The 18,771-nt window shown below is 38.7% G+C and overlaps 1 protein-coding gene across 1 annotated transcript in view; it reads left to right on the top strand.

Moving 5' to 3' along the window:
* LOC104867512 (zinc finger protein 850) overlaps nt 1-14,765 on the top strand; it is a 59,697-nt gene extending 44,932 nt beyond the window's left edge. Inside the window, 1 exon segment of the mRNA XM_010631906.1 lies at nt 12,417-14,765. Coding sequence (XP_010630208.1) covers nt 12,417-13,513 — 1,097 coding nt within the window. The 3' untranslated portion in view covers nt 13,514-14,765.
* Nucleotides 14,766-18,771: the final 4,006 nt, after the last annotated feature.

The raw sequence follows: 18,771 nt of genomic DNA, 5'->3' as shown, positions 1-18,771 counted from the left end.
TATATATATATATATATATATGGCATATTTATTTTTCATATGGGAAATGTTAAACTTACTTTTTTCTTTTTAAATTATTTCAAAATATCAAAAATATATTAAAATTATGAAATTACCCAGTATTGAGTCAACTGATGACAATATTTTCACATATTTTCTGTACATCCCTCATTAAACTTTTGAGGTGGGGGTCTTACTATGTTTACCTGGCTGATACATATGGCATATTTATTTTTCATATGGGAAATGTTAAACTTACTTTTTTCTTTTTAAATTATTTCAAAATATCAAAAATATATTAAAATTATGAAATTACCCAGTATTGAGTCAACTGATGACAATATTTTCACATATTTTCTGTACATCCCTCATTAAACTTTTGAGGTGGGGGTCTTACTATGTTTACCTGGCTGATACAGAACTCCATGGCTCAAGCGATCCTTTTGCCTCAGTCTCCAAAGTATCTGGGCATATAAGCACATGCCATCATACCCAGTATGTTTATTTATTTATTTAGTGCTGGAGTTGGAACAAGGCCTTGTGCATGCTAAACACTCTACTACTCAGCTCTATGCTCACCATCAAAAAGGTATTCCTTTAAAGGTAACTTTTTATCCTTACAATAAGTCATCATAATTTCTCACATGAATTTTAAAAATATAATTAATTTTATTGGTACATTTTAGGTGCAAACTATAATGACATACATCATTGGGAATTTGCACCTTTACATAATCTATCTTGGTTCTTATTTTTTTCATTCCCCTGCCCTCTCTTCAACCCTATTTACAACGATTCTGTATTTTTTTCATTTTCTCATATTAATTCTATGCCCTTCTTTCCTTTCCCCTACCCTTCTCACTTTCCCTTCCCCTTTGCTCCTTTTCTTACTATTCCACATTATCTATTTTACCTTTTAGTCCTTATTTACACTTTCAGTTTCTCACACCAGAGAAACTAATAGGTATTTACACACATGTACTTAAGATTATCGCCTTAATTTGCATCCATGTAGCTATAAATGTCTCCAATTTTTCATTCTTTATGGCTGAGTAGTACACCATTTTTTAAAACTCCCACATTTTCTTTATTCAGTCTCCAGTTGATGGGAAAGTTTTAGCTATCACAAACTGTGCTGCTATGACCATGGGTGCATATGTATTGCTGTCTCACATGAATTTTTTTCCAAAGACTCTTAAGTCGTCTTCCAAACTCCACTCTGCGTATTTAGTATATTCCGTGTATGTTTATAAGCAGTGCTGATTTTTGACACGATAGTTTACTATTATTTAACTGTAAAATCCTTCACCTCACTTGCATGCATGAGAAAATGTCTCCTCCCTATTTCTCTAGCCTTATTTAAGTAACCGCTTTGTTTCCCATACCGTGGCTAGGACCCTGATTGCACAAGATGAGCCTGAAATATGTTTTTATGCCACAACAGAGGGAAATAGTAAAATATGTTAGGGACCTATCAGTATGGAATATCCACCTAGAAGGGGTTCTCACGGGCCAAATCTTGGATAACACAAGTATCAAAATGAAAAAAAATTAGAGAACTCATTGAGTAAATAAGAACCCATTGAGTTAATAATTAATACAAACCGTTTAATGAGAAATTAAATAAAATCGGTGAGAAAGTGCTTTCTTACAGTAGAATGCTAGTGGGTGTAACAAGAAAAATAATTAGAAAATCACATCACACCATCACAGTCATAAGTGGTTCAGGTAAAAATAATCAGTGGATGCTAAAACTAGGGGGTAAAAGTTTGATGAGGAACAAGACATTTATATAGTGTCAATGTATCTTCCCACAAAACAGTAACTACAAAGCGCAATATGATAATTGTACAGTGGCTAAGCCCAAACAATAGCACCTTAACCAAGAGAACAAAGGCGACCACCACCACCACCCCAGGTCTAAAGATTTGGCCATTTCAGCCCAACGTGGGGCCCTAGAGCCAAACTACCCTCAGCCCTCGGGCTAGGGCAGCCTAATGCCCCCACAACACCCGCTGGAGCAGGGTGTCGGGATCCCCGGGTCCCTCACGCGCCTGCGTGCTGTGGACGGAAACCACTGGCGCCTCCCAGGGGCGGTGCTTGTGGACGAGCGCTGAGCCTAGACCCTAATGAGAAAACCCGGAGTGTACGGAAGGCTTTTTGTGTGGGGACTGGAGCTCCCACAAGGGTGCAGGTGGGATATCCTCAAGAGCAGTGGTCACGCAGGGGGTTCCCTCCATAGGCGTGAAACACTGAACATCAGGACCACCTGGGCGCCCCGCCTCTCCTGCCGCCCTCCCCTGTGGGTCCCGGCTCCTCTCCCTTCCCAGCGCGGAGCAGCCCCGGACCTGGGCCCCGCCCCGCGCCGGGTCTTCGCCTGCGCCTGCGCGGTCCTGACAGAGCTGGGCGTCCAGTAGAATCCAGGCTCGGTGGAATCCTGTGCTTGGCATCGTTGGAATAGAGCGAAGAGTGAGCTCGGTGAGCCAGGCTCGGGTGTGATTGTTTTCCTTAGGCAGATGAGTCCGGGAACAGCCAGGGTCTGCCTCAGATCGAGGGATTGGGGGATAGCTTGTGTGGCAGTAATGGTGCCGGACCCCGTTTGTAGGTGCGGCCTACTGTGCAGGGGGAGATTCTGAGACTCCGCACGCCTCTGACTCGCGTCAGCCACCTAGGCCTGGTTCTAAAGAAAGACCGAGAGGAAATCGGAGGGACCGCACAATGGAGTTGAGATAGGTTTGAGAGCACCCGCTGGACAGATCCAGCAGGACACCTCTTGGCCCCTCGTGTAGTGGGGTATCTAGAGCTGACATCCCAGACGCTGGTGGCTGCAGACCTCCTTTATTACCCTCATTTGTTTTCGTGTGTGCAGGTGGGAGCTAGCCAGGGCCAGGGAAGAGTGGAGAGTGGCTTCTGAGCAAGTTCAGAAAAACTTGGGGTGTCATGAACCCCTCTTCATCCTCAGTCTTGCTGATCTCCAAAAAGACTCTTGTTAAAGTGAAGCCAGTTGCTGATGCTCATTTAAAAGCCAGCTTGCTTGAGTTTGTGCTGCTTCTTTGTTTCTGTAACATGCATCTGCTTTCCTAGACATGGATTTATTTGATTCCCTTCCCTTGAAAACTCTTAAGAATGATCTTTTCATTGGGTAGGGCCTCAAGATTTCTCTGTCTGTTTAATGGCAAGGGACCTAATTAGGAGATTACTCTTTCTAGTGTCTTCTTCATGCAGTTCTATAATGAATTAGGCACGTGATATATATTCCACTCTGAGGATTTTTGATGTTAGAGAGAAATAAGTCCCGCTGAAGGTTGATGTTCATGCTTTGTTTTTGACTGTGATTTGTTAGGACTAGTGTAGGATTTATTTAGTTAGATATCTTAGTGACTCCAGAATAAAAGTATATATTTTTTTTCCTCCAGGGTATCCAGAGTGAAAGTTTTGGTGCCAGCCAGATATGGTTTGCGGTTTGGCAGCATGAATTGATTTTGGGTGTATCTTTGGGTGGACTGAACTAGATGCAGTGTGGTTAAGAATGTTGGGCCGGGCCCAGGATTTAGCTCAGTGGTTCCACTGCCTTCTTCACAAGCGCAAGGTCCCGAGTTCGATCCCCGTTACAAAAAAAAAGTTGGACCTAAATTAAGAGGACCTAAATTAACTAACTGGCACTGAAATCTGAGTTTGGGTTATATACTCTGAGCTGCAGGTTCCTCATGTGTAATAGTATGTACTATTATTACAGAATCGATAGTGTATACAGGGTGATTCTGAAGAGTTCATGAGTTAATATCTGTAAAACTCTTAGAAAAATACTTAGCTCACAGTCCATAATTAATTATTTAATAGTAGCTATTGCTATTACATGGTAATGCTCATCTCTCTCAGCTGTCCGTATCCCCAAAGCCAGTGAAAATGTTAAGCATGTTAGATTCTTGTAAGAGGGAAAATGAGCCAAAGCTCAAGTGAAGCAGAGCAGAGATTCATACTGTGAAGTTTTTCGACTCTATTTATGGGCTTTCAGAACGACAAAAATCTCAAGGTTATATTCAGAAGTTCTGCATATATCTGTAAATGTTTAGTGGGAGAAAATCCATAATTTTACATTATCAAAATGTGTAACCCCAACAAGATTGATTCTCACTGATCTAGAATCAAAGTCTGGAATAACTCAAAATGACTTTGGGAATATTTGTATACAAAATTAGCATCCATCTATATGAATATGATTAAGTTACACTCCATCTATGTCGTGGAATGTTATGTGATAATAAAAACATACTTAGTCATAGGAAAAAGTATATGATATTGTATTGATAAGAATTATATTGATAAGTATTATTGTGAATAAAACTATTCAAGAAATTAATAATGTGCATATTAATCTTGAATGCTACCATAAATGTTATTTAAGATTGTTGAAGGATAATTAGTCTTTTTGGTTTCATTATAAATACTTGGTGTCCACACATCATTTCATTCTCTTTATATCATTCCTATTTAGTATCTGTTTCCCCCAAAACATAAATACTAAATGAAGTATTATTACTTTTTCAAATCTGCTAATCCAATTCATTTAGCTTGCATCTCCTTACTTTGTGAGTTCTGACTAATGAATCGATGAGTTACTTCTTTCTAGAGGATTATCCATGCTCAGGTTTTACAATTTCACTTCTTCCCACTCTGCATACCCGGGAGGTTGGGTGGTAATTGTGAACATGCAGACAGTGTCATGGTCCTGAATGGGAAAATACTGGGCAGCGAGCTCAGAGCATTCTGGGAGTGGCAGCTAAACTGCAGTGTGCAGCTGCTGTCCATCTGCACAGAGTGTGGCATTTGATACAAGTAGTAGCAGCATCACCTGGAAACTTTTTGGAAATGCAGATCTTCAAATCCAGTCCCAACCCTCCTGAACACCAACCAGTCTCTAGGAGTAGGGCATAGCACTGTGCTTTAACTGGCCCTTCGGATGACGCTGATGCTCACTGAAGTTGGGCTATCAAATTTTGCTGCCTATTATAATCACCAGAGGGAGATTTTTATAAAAACCTGAGGTGGTCTTTAAAATCATCATAGGTCATACTCTACTAATTAAATCAGAAAGCTTGAGTGGGTGGGGAGAACCAACTATCAGTACATTTAAAGATCTCCAGGTGATCCAATTCACAACAAAGTTTGGGAAATTCTTGGCTATGCTGTTTTCTACCTTCAAGTTTGGGAAGGCCAGCTGTCCTTCCAAGGAAGGAAGTTCTGGTTTAGAGGGTGTGGCCTCTTCTAAACTGGGAAGATGGGAGTGGAGGGAGGATCTGCTCAGGATAGGTCTGCAGAATGCCTTCTCAGGTCCAGGTCCACCTCCGTGTGTGGGAGACAGAGACTAAGTGGAAGCTTTCCTGCCTAAGTGGCTGGGCACGTGCTTTGACACAGGAGAGTCCCTGTGCAGCTGATGTTCCTAGTTTTGGGAGGACAGATGTTTGTCTAATCAACCTCTTAATCTCTCATAACTTCACTGTGTGTTGGGAGCCACAACTGCATACAGGAGTGGAGAAGTGTAATATAACAGTTTTTAACATTTGGAAGCTCTGACTGAGGCAGTTCTGTTGATGACTTCATATTCTTCCCTCAGCTCTGACCTCTGTGGCCTCTGCTACTCCAGCAAATGAACCCTGAGGAACACTGGCCAGTTCTTTCAACTCTGAAATAATGGCTCATGTAAGTTAGTCTATTTTATTCTGTCTTTTTGCTAGACTTGGTGACACATGTTTGTAATCCAGTGACTAGGGAGGCAGAGATGAGAAGACTGTGATTTCAAGGCCAACCTGGGCTGCACAGCAAGTCAAAGTTACCTGTTTTACATATCGAGACTTTGTCTCAAAAACAAAACAAAAAAACAAAAAACACCATGATAAAATAATTCTGTCCCTTTTTTTAGCTACAGGAACAGTCTCATTTGTTATTCTGAAGCTTCCTAGCAGAGCCCTTCCCAGTCACTGCTTCCCAGATTCTCTCATTCCACTGAGGGATTGAGCCTGGCATCTCAGACATTTCTTGTATATCCCTCCCTTCTCCCTTTGGGGCTATGTGCACACTAACCTAGTTCCTGGTTTTTTTGGTTTTTGTTTTTTTGTGGCTTTTTTCTTTTTGAGACAGGGTCTCACTATGTAGTTGAGACTGACCTGGAACTCACTGTGTAACCCAGGCTGGTCTGGAACTCACAGCAATCCTCCTGCCTCAGCCTCCCCAGTGCTGGGATTACAGGCGTGCGCCACCACACCCGGCTTCTGTTTTTGTTTTTGAAACAGGTTCTCACTATGTAGTTCAGGCTGTCCTTAAACTTACTCTGTAGCCCAGGCTTACCTCAAACTCAGGTGCTCTTGCCTCCGGAGTGCTGGGATTGCTGGTGTGCACCACCACATACAGCTGACCAAGTCTTTCAGTATCTCCTGTGTGGTGTTTGTCTCAAGCAGAGATGGAGCAAAAATGCAAATCCCAAGGGGGTAATACTTGATCTGAGAAGGTTTAAAGAACATGATAGAACAGCACTGCTGAAGAGAATTGTAATGTGAGCTACATATGTAATTAAACATTTTCTAGTAGTCACATGTTTAAAGTATAGAGTAATGTGCCAGATACATATAGAGTCATATAAAAATAAAAAGAAATAAGTGCAGTTAATTTTAATGTTTCATTTAACCCAAAATAGCTAAAATATTATCATTTCAAAAGTGTAATCAATATAAAAATTACTGAGATTCCTCCACCTGCCTCACAAACAAAGGATCCAAGTTTGATCCCCAGTACCAAAAAACTACTGAGATATTTTATGTTGTTTTCTTGCTAAACTCTTCACTATCTGGTATACATAAGCCCTATCTCCTATATAAATTATAGCACATCTGAATTTGAACTCATCATGATTTGAGTGTTAATTTCTAAGCTAAGATGTATGACATTGTAGTTTTAGAAGTTTTTGAAATGTAAATTTGAAATGTAATTTAATATATTTAAAAGTATAATGCTATCTAAATATAATCACTATTTAGTTTTACATGTCCAAACAGTGTACTACTGTATGGTAAGCTTCAAATATTCAGTAAATGGTTTGTTATAATGAGGAAAAATGCTAATGACACAATATAAGGATAGATCTAAAAAATTCTTTAAATTTATGCAAACTTTTTCAAAATAGAGATTTTATAGTTCATTCAGGGGAGAAATTCCAACAATTTTATTCCAATCTTTAAGAGAAAAGAAGATAGAGCAAATTATATTTCTTGAGAAATTTTAGGTCCTTGGCAAACAGTATTCTTGGGAACTTATTTCAGTTAACAGGGAATTTCTGGTAATTACCTGAACATATCTGAAAATAAATAAAATTAGGTATCACATAGTATATAGGAAGGTTTGACTACAGCAATATTGGGCAAACTATAAATACTACACATTTGGCCCATATGCCAAATTGAGTTTATGATGTTTTTGTGTAAGCAAAGGACATTTTGAGAAACTTGTTTGAAAAGGATATGCAGCAGAGACCATAGGTAGCATGCAAAGCCTAGTATTGGTCCTTTACAGAAAACATTTGCCAGTCTCTGGTGTATGTTAATAGGGATCCTTTTTCTTTCTTATTTCTTTTTTTTTTTTTTTTCAAGTACCACAGTCTAATCCCAGGGCTTTCTTGCTGAGCTATGTCCCTCAGCTGCTTTTTAACTTTTTAAAATTTTGAGACATGGTCACACTAATTCACAAAGTTGCCCGGGCTAGCATCAAACCTGCCATCTTCTTGCCTCAGTCTCCCAGAATACTGGGTTTACAGGCATGCGAGCGTGTATTCTGTTCCAGTCACACTTATTTCCTTACTCCCACCTACCCACATCACAGGTTTCCAGCTCCAACCTGTTTATTTAATATATAAAATGAGCACATATCACTAAGACCCTTCTTCCATCTTGAAACCATTTTTTTTCACCATATGAATAATATGTGTGTTTATCATTTTAGGATTTGGTGATGTTCAGAGATGTGACTGTAGACTTTTCTCAAGAAGAATGGGAATGCCTGAACACCTATCAGAGAAATTTGTACAGAGATGTGGTATTAGAGAACTATAGCAACTTGGTGTCACTGGGTAAGCTTATTGGTATCAAATTTAGAAATGTATAAGACTTCATGTCAGGGCTCTCTTAAAAACTATCTGAATATCTCTGTGGTTTGGGAATAGACACCTCTATTAAGTATTTTAATTTCCTGCCATAATTCAGTGATCTTTACAACTTGCTTTGTTTCTTAATACCTTTTTAATGACCCCTGAGTGTAAAAATCTTGGATACAGCAAAACTATTGCTAAGCACTCTGATATCACTGCAAGAAATAGTCCATGTTATTCATGGACTCGCCTGCAGTAAGACTAGGAAGAGAGATTTTGACTCTGCTTACCTCATAAGAGGTAATGATGTGGGCTGTGGATGTAGTTCAGTGATGCTACTCTTACCTCTCAGGCCTAAACTCTATTCCTGGTACCTCCCCCGCAAAAGGTAATGATGTATATGATGCTGGGTCAAATAAAATTAGTTAAAACTCAAGTGTTTTAGTTTCCTAAAACAAACATATTCTCTCTCTCTTTTTTTTTTTTTTTTGGTACCAGGGATTGAACTTGGGTCCTTGCGCTTGCAAGGCAGGCCACCGAACCGCTGAGCTAAATCCCCGGCTCAAACATATTCTCTTTTAACTGCTTTGTGATTAAAAGTGTAAGATATGTAAAATTTGCATTTAACACTAGACAAATAGCCTGGCAAGAAACTGAGAAAGCAGGTTCAGAGAGATGAAATTATTTACCCTAGTGACCCAGGTGTCAGAGACAGGAATTGTAACCTGTATTCTAACTGTTACTTCCCTCTCGAAGGACAGAGCCTGTAATGAGTTTAAATTAAATAAGACCATGTCCCTACCTCTTGGTTCTTATTTTTCTTTATGATCCTAAAGTTATTCTTTTTTTTTTTTTTTGGATACCAGGGATTGAATTTGGGACCTTTCACCTGCAAGGCAGATGGCGGAAACACTGAGCTAAATCCCCAGCCCCCTAAAATTATTCTAATTTGAATGTTTTTCAATCCTGATAGCCTTCTTTGTTTGGAAGACTTGATCAAATAAATTTTTTCTTTGCTATGTACTTTTCTTTCAAGCAGGCTGTTCCATTACTAAACCAGATGTGATTACCCTATTGGAACAAGGGAAAGAGCCCTGGATGATTGTGCAGAATGAGAAAAGAAGGTGGAGTTTAGGTAAGCAAATGTTGGTGAGGCACAGGTAAACTGCTGTAATTTGTGCTGTTTTCTCACACATATTTCAGTGCTTAGTTATGATTTTGACTATGACTTTCCTAGTAGAGTATTAATTTTAAATCTTTAATCCGCAAGTAAATCCTGAAATTACCCTCTTAATTCCTAGTGTTTATACTTTCATATCTGCCTGCTTATTTATCACTGTTATTTAGCAAATGATATCATTTATATTTCACTTGTCCTATGAAGGCTCTAATTTAACTATCTCCCAGAAATTCTACAAAAATTGCTATAGTTTTTAAATTGCTTTCTTGAGTGGGGAGACAGACACAGATAGAGAAGCACCCATAGATTTCATAGCAGTGTTTTCTGTACCGTTCATTTACCTGTCTTTGCTTACATTTTATCTACACTATTTAAATCATTTCCTTTTAATGTCTTTAGTATATATATTTTTTGTTGCTTGTTTTTTTGAGACTCAGGCTGACCGTGAACTCACTGTATAGTCCAGGCTGTCCTTGAACTCATGATACACCTGCCTCAGCCTCCCATAAGCGTCCAACACTACACCCAGGTTGGATATATCTTTTTAAAAGTAAATGTATTGACACAATAATGAATGTAACTGTACTGTATACATAAAATGTACCAATAAACTCAATAAGAGAAAAAAAGTAAATGTATTGAAATATACACACAAAAATACACATATCATTAGTGTGCCACTTAATGAATTTTCATAAAGTAAACATATGTATCTAATTAGCCGATAGATTTAGAAATAGAACTTTACCCCTTCCTGACTCCTTCCAGTCATTTCTCTGCTTCATGGTTAATCACTATTCTGACCTTAATAACACTGTAAGTTAAACGAACTATTTTTAAACTTTATAAAAATGGAATCATACAGTATATATTGTATTTCTGGCTTTGTTTACTCACTAGTATATTTGTGAAATTTATTCTTGTGGCTGCATGTGGTGTAGATTGTTCATTCTAACTGTTGTATACTGTTGTATTAATAAGCCATAATTTACTTAGCCACTCTTCTGTGGATAAGCACTTAGATTGTTTCTGGATTGGGCATTTACAAATACTGTTGTTAGATTATAGATTTTTAAAAATAGCTTTTTCTGCCGGGGATTTAGCTCAGCGGTTCGGTGGCCTGCCTCGCAAGCACAAGGACCTGAGTCCGATCCCCGGTACCCCAAAAAAAATTTTTAAAAAATACCTTTTTCTTTTTAAAACATTGAACACCTATCACAATTTTTTTTTTTTGGTACCAGGTATCAAACTCAGGTCCTCTGTGCTTGCGAGGCAGGGCGATGTCTGTGACAAAATTCTAACAAAATATACATCTGAGAAAAACATCTCTTTGCTTAAAATTTTACTAGCCTTTTAGTATGGTATAAACCTGTTATTAAAAATGCTCAGATACCATCTAGATGCTGCTAGCTATGAGGACTTTAGGGAAGATATGAGGAAAGAAATGGAAGGACAAATGGGTTGAATATTTGTGACAGAGATGTGTATAGTTAAACTCAAGTCAAGATAAATAGGTAGTGCATCTCATGACCTGGTTATAAAGAGGGAACAAAGTTTAGTCACTAATACACAGAGTAGGGATTGAGCGGCAGTGGAGATTTCTGCACATATATGTAGAGAGGCAACTGGAAGAATAGTTCAAAGAAATCACCAATTTCCATGTATATATTTCACTGAGATAGCTTAATGTGTTGTTGTTTCCCATTTATCTAGGAAATGATAAAAAGAGAGTAATCAATGTGAGAAGTTTTAGGATTGGGGTGAGGGCAGCATATTCAATAATAGCTAATTATGAGAATTTATTGAGTAACAGTTACTATACACTACTGGTTTGTTTTTCAGTAGAAAGTAAAAATTTGTTTCTTCCTTTGGGAAGTTTAAGGTAAGAAAGTAAAGATAATAACAGAGGAAGGGCTGGGGATTTAGCTCAGCGGCGCCATGCCTGCCTGGCAAGTGCAAGGTCCTGAGTTTGATTCCTGGTACCAGAAAAAAAGAATAATAAATGAAGAAAATCATTAGTAACAACAAAATTGAGAAAATTGCCAAGCAAAGAACAAGTAACTAGGATAGAAAGTAATGGGTATGAATTAGATGAAATCAGCAGGGTGTTTTTTTTTTTTTCTGATCGTTAAGATGATATGTGACTGACGAAAGGAATCCAATCATGTAAACTCATGTCCAGATTCTTGGGAGATAATACAGCCAATACAAATCTCTTAAGAAATGAAGATTGTGACATATTCTAGGATATGAAAGGAGCGAGCAAAGGGGACCGTGGCTTAAGTTATATGGTAAACAGAAGCCATGTGATTAATGGTAAAGGGTTTGCACTTTATTCTGATTAATTAGACAAATCATTAGAAAATTTAAGTGAGGATTATCAAACTGTGATCTGAATCAAAGCAATCTGGTCTTCACTCATTATACCGTTTATTCCCTTTAGCTTTTTTCTAAATTACATAATTTATTGTGAGTTTTTTAGCCCATTTATGTCAGCTGGGCTCTATTTTCTGGGTTTTTTTTGCGGGGGGTACCAGGGATTGAACTCAGGTCCTTGCGCTTGCAAGGCAGGCCACCGAACCACTGAGCTAAATCCCTGGCCCTATTTTCTGTTGTTTTTGTTTTCTTTTGTGTGTGTGTGTGTGTGTGTGTGTGTGTGTGTGTGGTACTGGGGATCAAACTCGGGCCCTTGTGCCTTCAAGGCGGGCAGCAGAACTACTGAGCCAAATCCCCGGCCCTGTTGTTTTTTGTTTTCTAATATAAAGGTTTTATTTGTTTGTTTATTTCATTTAGAATAAGAAAATATCATGTGTTTATCTTGTTTTCTTTCAGATTTGGAACCCAGGTATGACACTAACAAGTTATTTGAAGAAAACAATATTTATGAAATCAATTTATCTCATTGGGAAATAATGGAAAGAATCAAAAGTTGTGGGCTTGAAGACTCTTTTTTCAGAAAAGACTGTGAATATAAAATGTTTGAGGGACAAGAGGGTCCTCACAAGGTATACTTCAGGCAAGTGACAAAAAGTATCCCTGAAAAAATACCCACTTACAAAAAACTCTCAACCTTTGCTTTATATCAAAAAACTCAAAATAGAGAAAAACCCTATGAATGTGCAGATTGTGGGAAGGCTTTTAGAGTACGCCAACAGCTTACTTTCCATCAGAGAATCCATACTGGTGAGAAACCCTATGAATGTAAAGAATGTGGAAAAACCTTTCGACAGTGTGCCCACCTTAGTCGACATCAGAGAATTCATACATCTGACAAACTTTATGAGTGTAAAAAATGTGGGAAGATCTTTATGTGTAGCTCAGACCTTCGCATACATCAAAGAATTCATGTTGGTGAGAAGCCGTATATATGTAAAGAATGTGGGAAGGCCTTCAGAGTGCGAGGACAACTTAATCTCCACCAAAGGATTCACACTGGTGAGAAACCCTATGAGTGTAAGGAGTGCGGCAAGACTTTTAGACAGTACGCACACCTGACTCGACATCAGAGACTTAACATTGCTGAGAAGTGCTATGAGTGTAAGGAATGTGGTCAGGCTTTCCTGTGTAGTACAGGCCTTCGAGTCCATCACAAGCTTCACACTGGCGAGAAACCCTACGACTGTAAGGAGTGCGGAAAGGCCTTTAGAGTGCGGCAGCAACTTACTCTTCATCAGAGAATCCACACTGGTGAGAAGCCCTATGATTGTAAGGAATGTGGGAAGACCTTTAGTCGTGGCTACCATCTAACTCTCCACCAGCGAATCCACACTGGTGAGAAGCCGTATGAATGTAAGGAATGTCAGAAGTTCTTTCGTCGTTACTCAGAACTTATTTCTCATCAAGGTATTCATATTGGAGAGAAACCTTATGACTGTAAGGAATGTGGGAAGGCCTTTAGGCTGTTCTCACAACTTACTCAACATCAGAGCATCCATTTTGGTGAGAAACCCTATAAATGTAAGGAATGTGAGAAGACGTTTAGACTTCTCTCACAGCTTACTCAGCACCAAAGCATTCATACTGGTGAGAAACCTTATGACTGTAAAGAATGTGGAAAAGCCTTCAGGCTTCATTCATCACTTATTCAACATCAGAGGATTCATTCTGGTGAGAAGCCATACAAATGTAAGGAGTGTAAGAAAGCATTTAGACAGCATTCACACCTTACTTACCATCAGCGGATTCATAATGTAACTTAATAAATAAAAGGCAGATCATTTAGCCTGTATTTCCTGTATCAACTTTATTTACTGGTAACCAGAAGTTGATGATGAAGGGTTTGATAGAGAATTCCAGCAAATAAATGCAGCAAAAAATTACAGATTAGAAAACTCTACTAGAAAAAACATTTTATAATTACGTATCTAGGGACGAATCTCCGTAGAGATTAAGGTCATGAGTGACAGATTGACTTGAACTTTATACCAAATAGATCAGGCTAGCAACATCTGAACTCACATATCACCCTCAACCTCACAAACTAGGACCATAAAATATGTGCCTCCTAATGTCATAAAGTGCAGTGTACACTTGTCATAGTATTGAACCTGAATTTAAATCTGAATATCTGACTCCCAGTTTAGAGAAAAGGAATGGAAAAACAAATTACATGACACAATAATCTAAAATGTAAGTAATTCTGCAAGAGGAATGAAATGGCCTCCAGTGAATAAAACGACATAGAAAAAAGAGGTGGAACTCTTTTTTTTATTTTTATTTTTTTGGTACCATGGATCGAACTCAGGACCTTGTGGTGCTTGTGAGGCAGGTGTGGTGCCACTGAGCTAAATCCCTGGCCCAAGAGGTGGAACTCTTAAGAGACTTATTAATCACATACCATGGGAGAGTGGTTCTTATTTAGATCATAAGTTGAATGACCATTTAAAGCAAGACATTTTTACAACAACTAGGAAAATGGGAACATTGATAGCTTTAGGTAATGTTAAGAAACTGTGTTTGTTACGTGTGGGTAATAGCACTGTAGTCATGTAAAAATGTCTGTTAGAGATAAATTCTGAAGTTTACACACAGAAGATGATATGATGTCTAGAATGTCCTTTAAAATGCTCATGCAAAAGAAGTGAAAGTAGATAATTTAAGTTTGGCAAAGTGATGGTAAACTGAGTCTTGAATACATGGTTTTTGTTTTGTGATTCTTTTGTGAATTTTTATGTGTTTGAAAATTTCCATAATGTTCTTCTAAAGGTAAAATTAACTATGAAACTATAACCAGGTGGAAGTGAATGACCTTAAAATGCTTATATATTAAAAATTATGGAAGTTGCTAGTGCTCTACACATTGGAATCTTAAATACACTATAATGTATACAGGATGTTAAGATGGATGGTTCGGATTTTTTTGTTCACCTCAACACTATTAACCTGTCCCATTGTAGGCACTTCCTATGTTTAAAAATGAATAAAGAACGCAGTTACTATACTCATGTGTGAAAATTAATGGATTAGACCTGCACTGTTTTTTATGAAGTCTCTATCGTATGTTCACTACTTAAAATCAAGGTACTGAATACTTGCAGTGTGGCCACATAGCATCACATTGGTTACCTTCAAAGCCAGGCATGGTAGTGCACATCACATACTGTTAAAGAGTGGTTCTTATTTAGATCATGAGTTGAATGCTGTAGTCTCTGCACCCAGGTAGCTGAGTCAGGAGGGTCATCATGAGTTTAAGGTCAACCTGAACTACATAGTTCATAGCCAGCCTAGACTACATAGTGAGACCCTGTCTCAAAAAACCAATACAACAAAACAAAAACATTGATTACTTTCAAGTGAAGTTCAGAATTATCCCAGACTCATAATTTATGTGCTAGAAGTCCAAATAACAGTCATTTCTGGGTGAAGGCATTTCGTAGGATGGGGTACAAGGAAGCATTCTGGTGTCCAACTTGATCTGTGTGTGGTGGCTGCCTATGAAAATAATCACTGTGATGCATATACTGTGTGTGTGTGTGTGTGTGTGTGTATGAATCCACATTACAAAAATTATTGCTCAATTTAAAAAAGATTAAGTGAGTTTGTATTTGATTTCTTCATTCACTAAAATTCATTTTTGCACATATTTACCAGGTCATTTACTTACATTTTTATCCCCTTCAAATTTTTTTCCCCCAGTGTTGGGGACTAAACTTGGGGCCTTTGTGCTGAGCTACATCCCCAGATTTTTATTTTAAGTTTGTGAGAAAAAGAGAAAATCACTAATACCCCAAGTTATTCAGGCTAGGCTCAAATTTGTAATCCTCCTGCTTCAGCCTCCTGGGGTTACATGTGTGTGCCACCAAGCTCAGTCACCTTTAGATGTTTTAAGGCAAAATAATGCCCCAGATTGCACTGTCCAATAGGAAGACTATAAGTTACATACAGGTAGCTGCTTAAATTTAGACTAAATCAGAATTTAAAGTCCAGTCCCTTAGTCAAACCAGCAGCATTTCATGTTCTCAATAGCCAGATGTGACTAGTGGGTACAGTACTGGACAGCACCAATGGAAAAAGGAATATAGTTTTGCAGTAACTGCTCTTGGACGGCAATATTCCAGAGTATCATGCATAAAAAAAATGATGCTTGGAGACAGCACCATAGCATTACACAATTTTGGCTATTCTCACAATATGCTCACACATTCCCCCCTCACACACACAACTACAAGTGGATTCTCAGTGTGTCATTCACTTAATTTAAAAAAATCCAAAATAGGACCTGGAATTTAGCTCAGTGGTTCCACTGCCTGCCTCGCAAGCACAAGGTTCTGAGTTTGCTCACCGATACCAAAAAAAAAAGATCCAGAAGAATCTACTCAGAATTCATTACCCTGCAAACAAACTTTTTCTTATACATTATATTTGGCCACAGCTTGATTAATCACAGATATCACCCCCAAAACAATCATCATTCTGTCCCAGACATCCTCTCACAATCAAATGGGCCATTAATAACTTTTTTCACAGGGCTGGGGATTTAGCTCAGTGGTTCCACGGTCTGCCTTGCAAGTGCAAGGTCCGAGTTCTATCCCCAGTATCAGGAAAAACAAACAAACAACAACAACAAAAACAAAACACTTATCTCACAATGGGTACCCCAGTCTTCCCTTCCCCACCTCAGGCTTTGGCAGCTTTTCCAGCTCCAGGCTACATTTTCTGGAAAGTATCAAGTCAAGACCTAACAACCTCTTTTGTGTGAGATTTTTAGAACCTCTGGAGAGTCCATTGAGGAAAACTAAGTAGGTCTGCTCAGACTACAGCAAAGTGAGATCCACTTTTTTTTTTTTTTTTTTTTTTTTTTTTTTGTACCGAGGATCTAACTCAGGATCTAACTTGTGCTTATGAGGCAGGCTGCAGAACCATTCTGCTAGCTGACACTTGGGCGGTTACAGATGTCATTTTACAGAGAACAGGTCTCTTCTGAAGATGTTCTTCTAATCAGGAGTGGGCTTGGAAGTGTCACAGGAAGGAAAAAGGCTACTAAATAGATGTCCCATTACACCTTGAGGGCCCTGACCTTTCCAGGAGACCTCTCTCCCTTGCTCGAGCTGGTGTGAGAGGTGGTTCTAAATAGTTTTGTGTTGAGGATGTTTTGATATAGCCGTTTTTTCTTTTCTTTGTTCTGCTTTGTTCTAGAAGGGGCACACAGAGAATACAATTCTACACACTTAAAGTCTTGCATGAAGTAAGTTCCCATTTTTTCTCTCCTTCAATATTTTTCTTTTAAAAGATGTTTTCTACCACCTGCAGCATCTCTCTAAAGAGGAAGCAGCCATTCAGTGATTGGTACTTGGCTGCCCTAGAAGTCTAGCTCCACTCCCTAGCTACACTACATCTCACCTTACTTTCACCCAGTTATATATCAGTCCTCACTGAGCTAAGATTGATGAAAAACAATTGTACCTTCTAGCGGGAAATTTGGTGACTTAACTTTATCATGGAACTTTTCAAGCAGGATAGAAAGCAGGAACCTCAGCGTGTCCAATACCTACCTATAACTAAAAATAATACAGCAAACCTCCCCTTTTTCCTATAGTATTTCTAAACTATTTCCTCCTTCTGTATACATACATAACAAAAAATGACTTATTTTAAAATAACCACCATGCTCTTGTACGAACATAAAAAACTAACAGTACTTCTATAATCCTATACCCAGTCTACATTCAGATTTTCTCCGCTATTTCAAAGATTGAGTTTTACAAATGGTGTATTCAAATCAGGATCCATGTAGATTTTACACACTACTTTTGATTGCCAGATCTCTTAAGCTTTTTAAATCTGTGACACTTTCCCTCCTGGCTTTTTGCTTTTGTTTTAATTGGTGCCATTTATTTGTAGAAAAGCTAGAGTATTTGCCCTACAGAATATTCCACATTCTGCTTTTGGCCAGTTGTTTTCTTGTAGCATTAAAAAAAAAAAAAAAAAAAATTGCTCCCAGGGCTGGGGATTTAGCTCAGTGGTGCCATCGCCTGCCTTGCAAGTGCAAGGACCTGAGTTCAATCCCCAATACCAAAATAAATAAATAAATAATTAAAAAAAAATGTTCCCAGATCACCCATTTTTCTGTATCTGTGTAGTTAGATCTAGATGCTTGATCGTATTGAGATCACATTTTGTCCAGCTCACCAATAGTTCATAGTTGGTGCCATGTTCTTTCTGTTACATTGCATCATGAAGTTTCAAAAGTACGGTGTCATATTGATCAGTGCTGAAGTGTTCACTTGATCTTTCCTTTATAAAATTCTCCTTTTTACCCTAAAGCATGTGTTTTCAGTAGTGGGAAAAGGGATATTTCTGCAAAGGGGGTGAAACTTGATTCTTGACAAGGAGAGGGCCAAAAACTTAATACAATGGTTTGTGGCTCTCCATGGACTACTGTACAAGAACAGACATATATAGTGCATCTGTGGCAATAAAAGGCCATGTGTGGTCTAAAACTTCTTAGGGAGGTGACGATGAAAACTTCTTAAAAATACAAGAAATATTAGTGGGGCACAGTTACTATTTACCCCATCTAGGGCTAGAGATATAGCTCAGTGGTGCTGCACCTGCCTGGCAAATGCAATGTCCTAAGTTCAACCCCCAGTACTGGAAAACAAAATTTACCCCATCTGTAACCCCAGAAGGCCAAGGCAGGGTAGTGGATACTCCCAGAAATCCTGTACCTGTAGTTGCACTGAAGTTCAGACTGATTTCTGGCTGTGAGGCTGGAAGCAGATTTGGCTCCCTGACCTCCTGCTGGTTTAAGCAAGCACTCTCACTGCAACAATGGGAGCCACTAGATGGAGGCAGCCCATAGCTGTTCTGCGTTCCAAGCTCTGTTGGCCCCTCTCCAAGATGGCTACCAAACAATAGCCCTTTCCTGAGTGACATATAAACCTGAATAACTCGTCAGGCCCTGCAGTCCACTGCATCAACTGCTGTGTTCCACTGTTGTGTTTTTCTGTGGAGGCCT

This window comes from Fukomys damarensis, unplaced genomic scaffold (assembly GCF_012274545.1).
Source record: "Fukomys damarensis isolate Sample0158 unplaced genomic scaffold, DMR_v1.0_HiC HiC_scaffold_19, whole genome shotgun sequence".
NCBI classification, from domain to species: Eukaryota; Metazoa; Chordata; class Mammalia; order Rodentia; family Bathyergidae; genus Fukomys; species Fukomys damarensis.
This window is presented reverse-complemented; position numbering and strand designations above follow the sequence as displayed.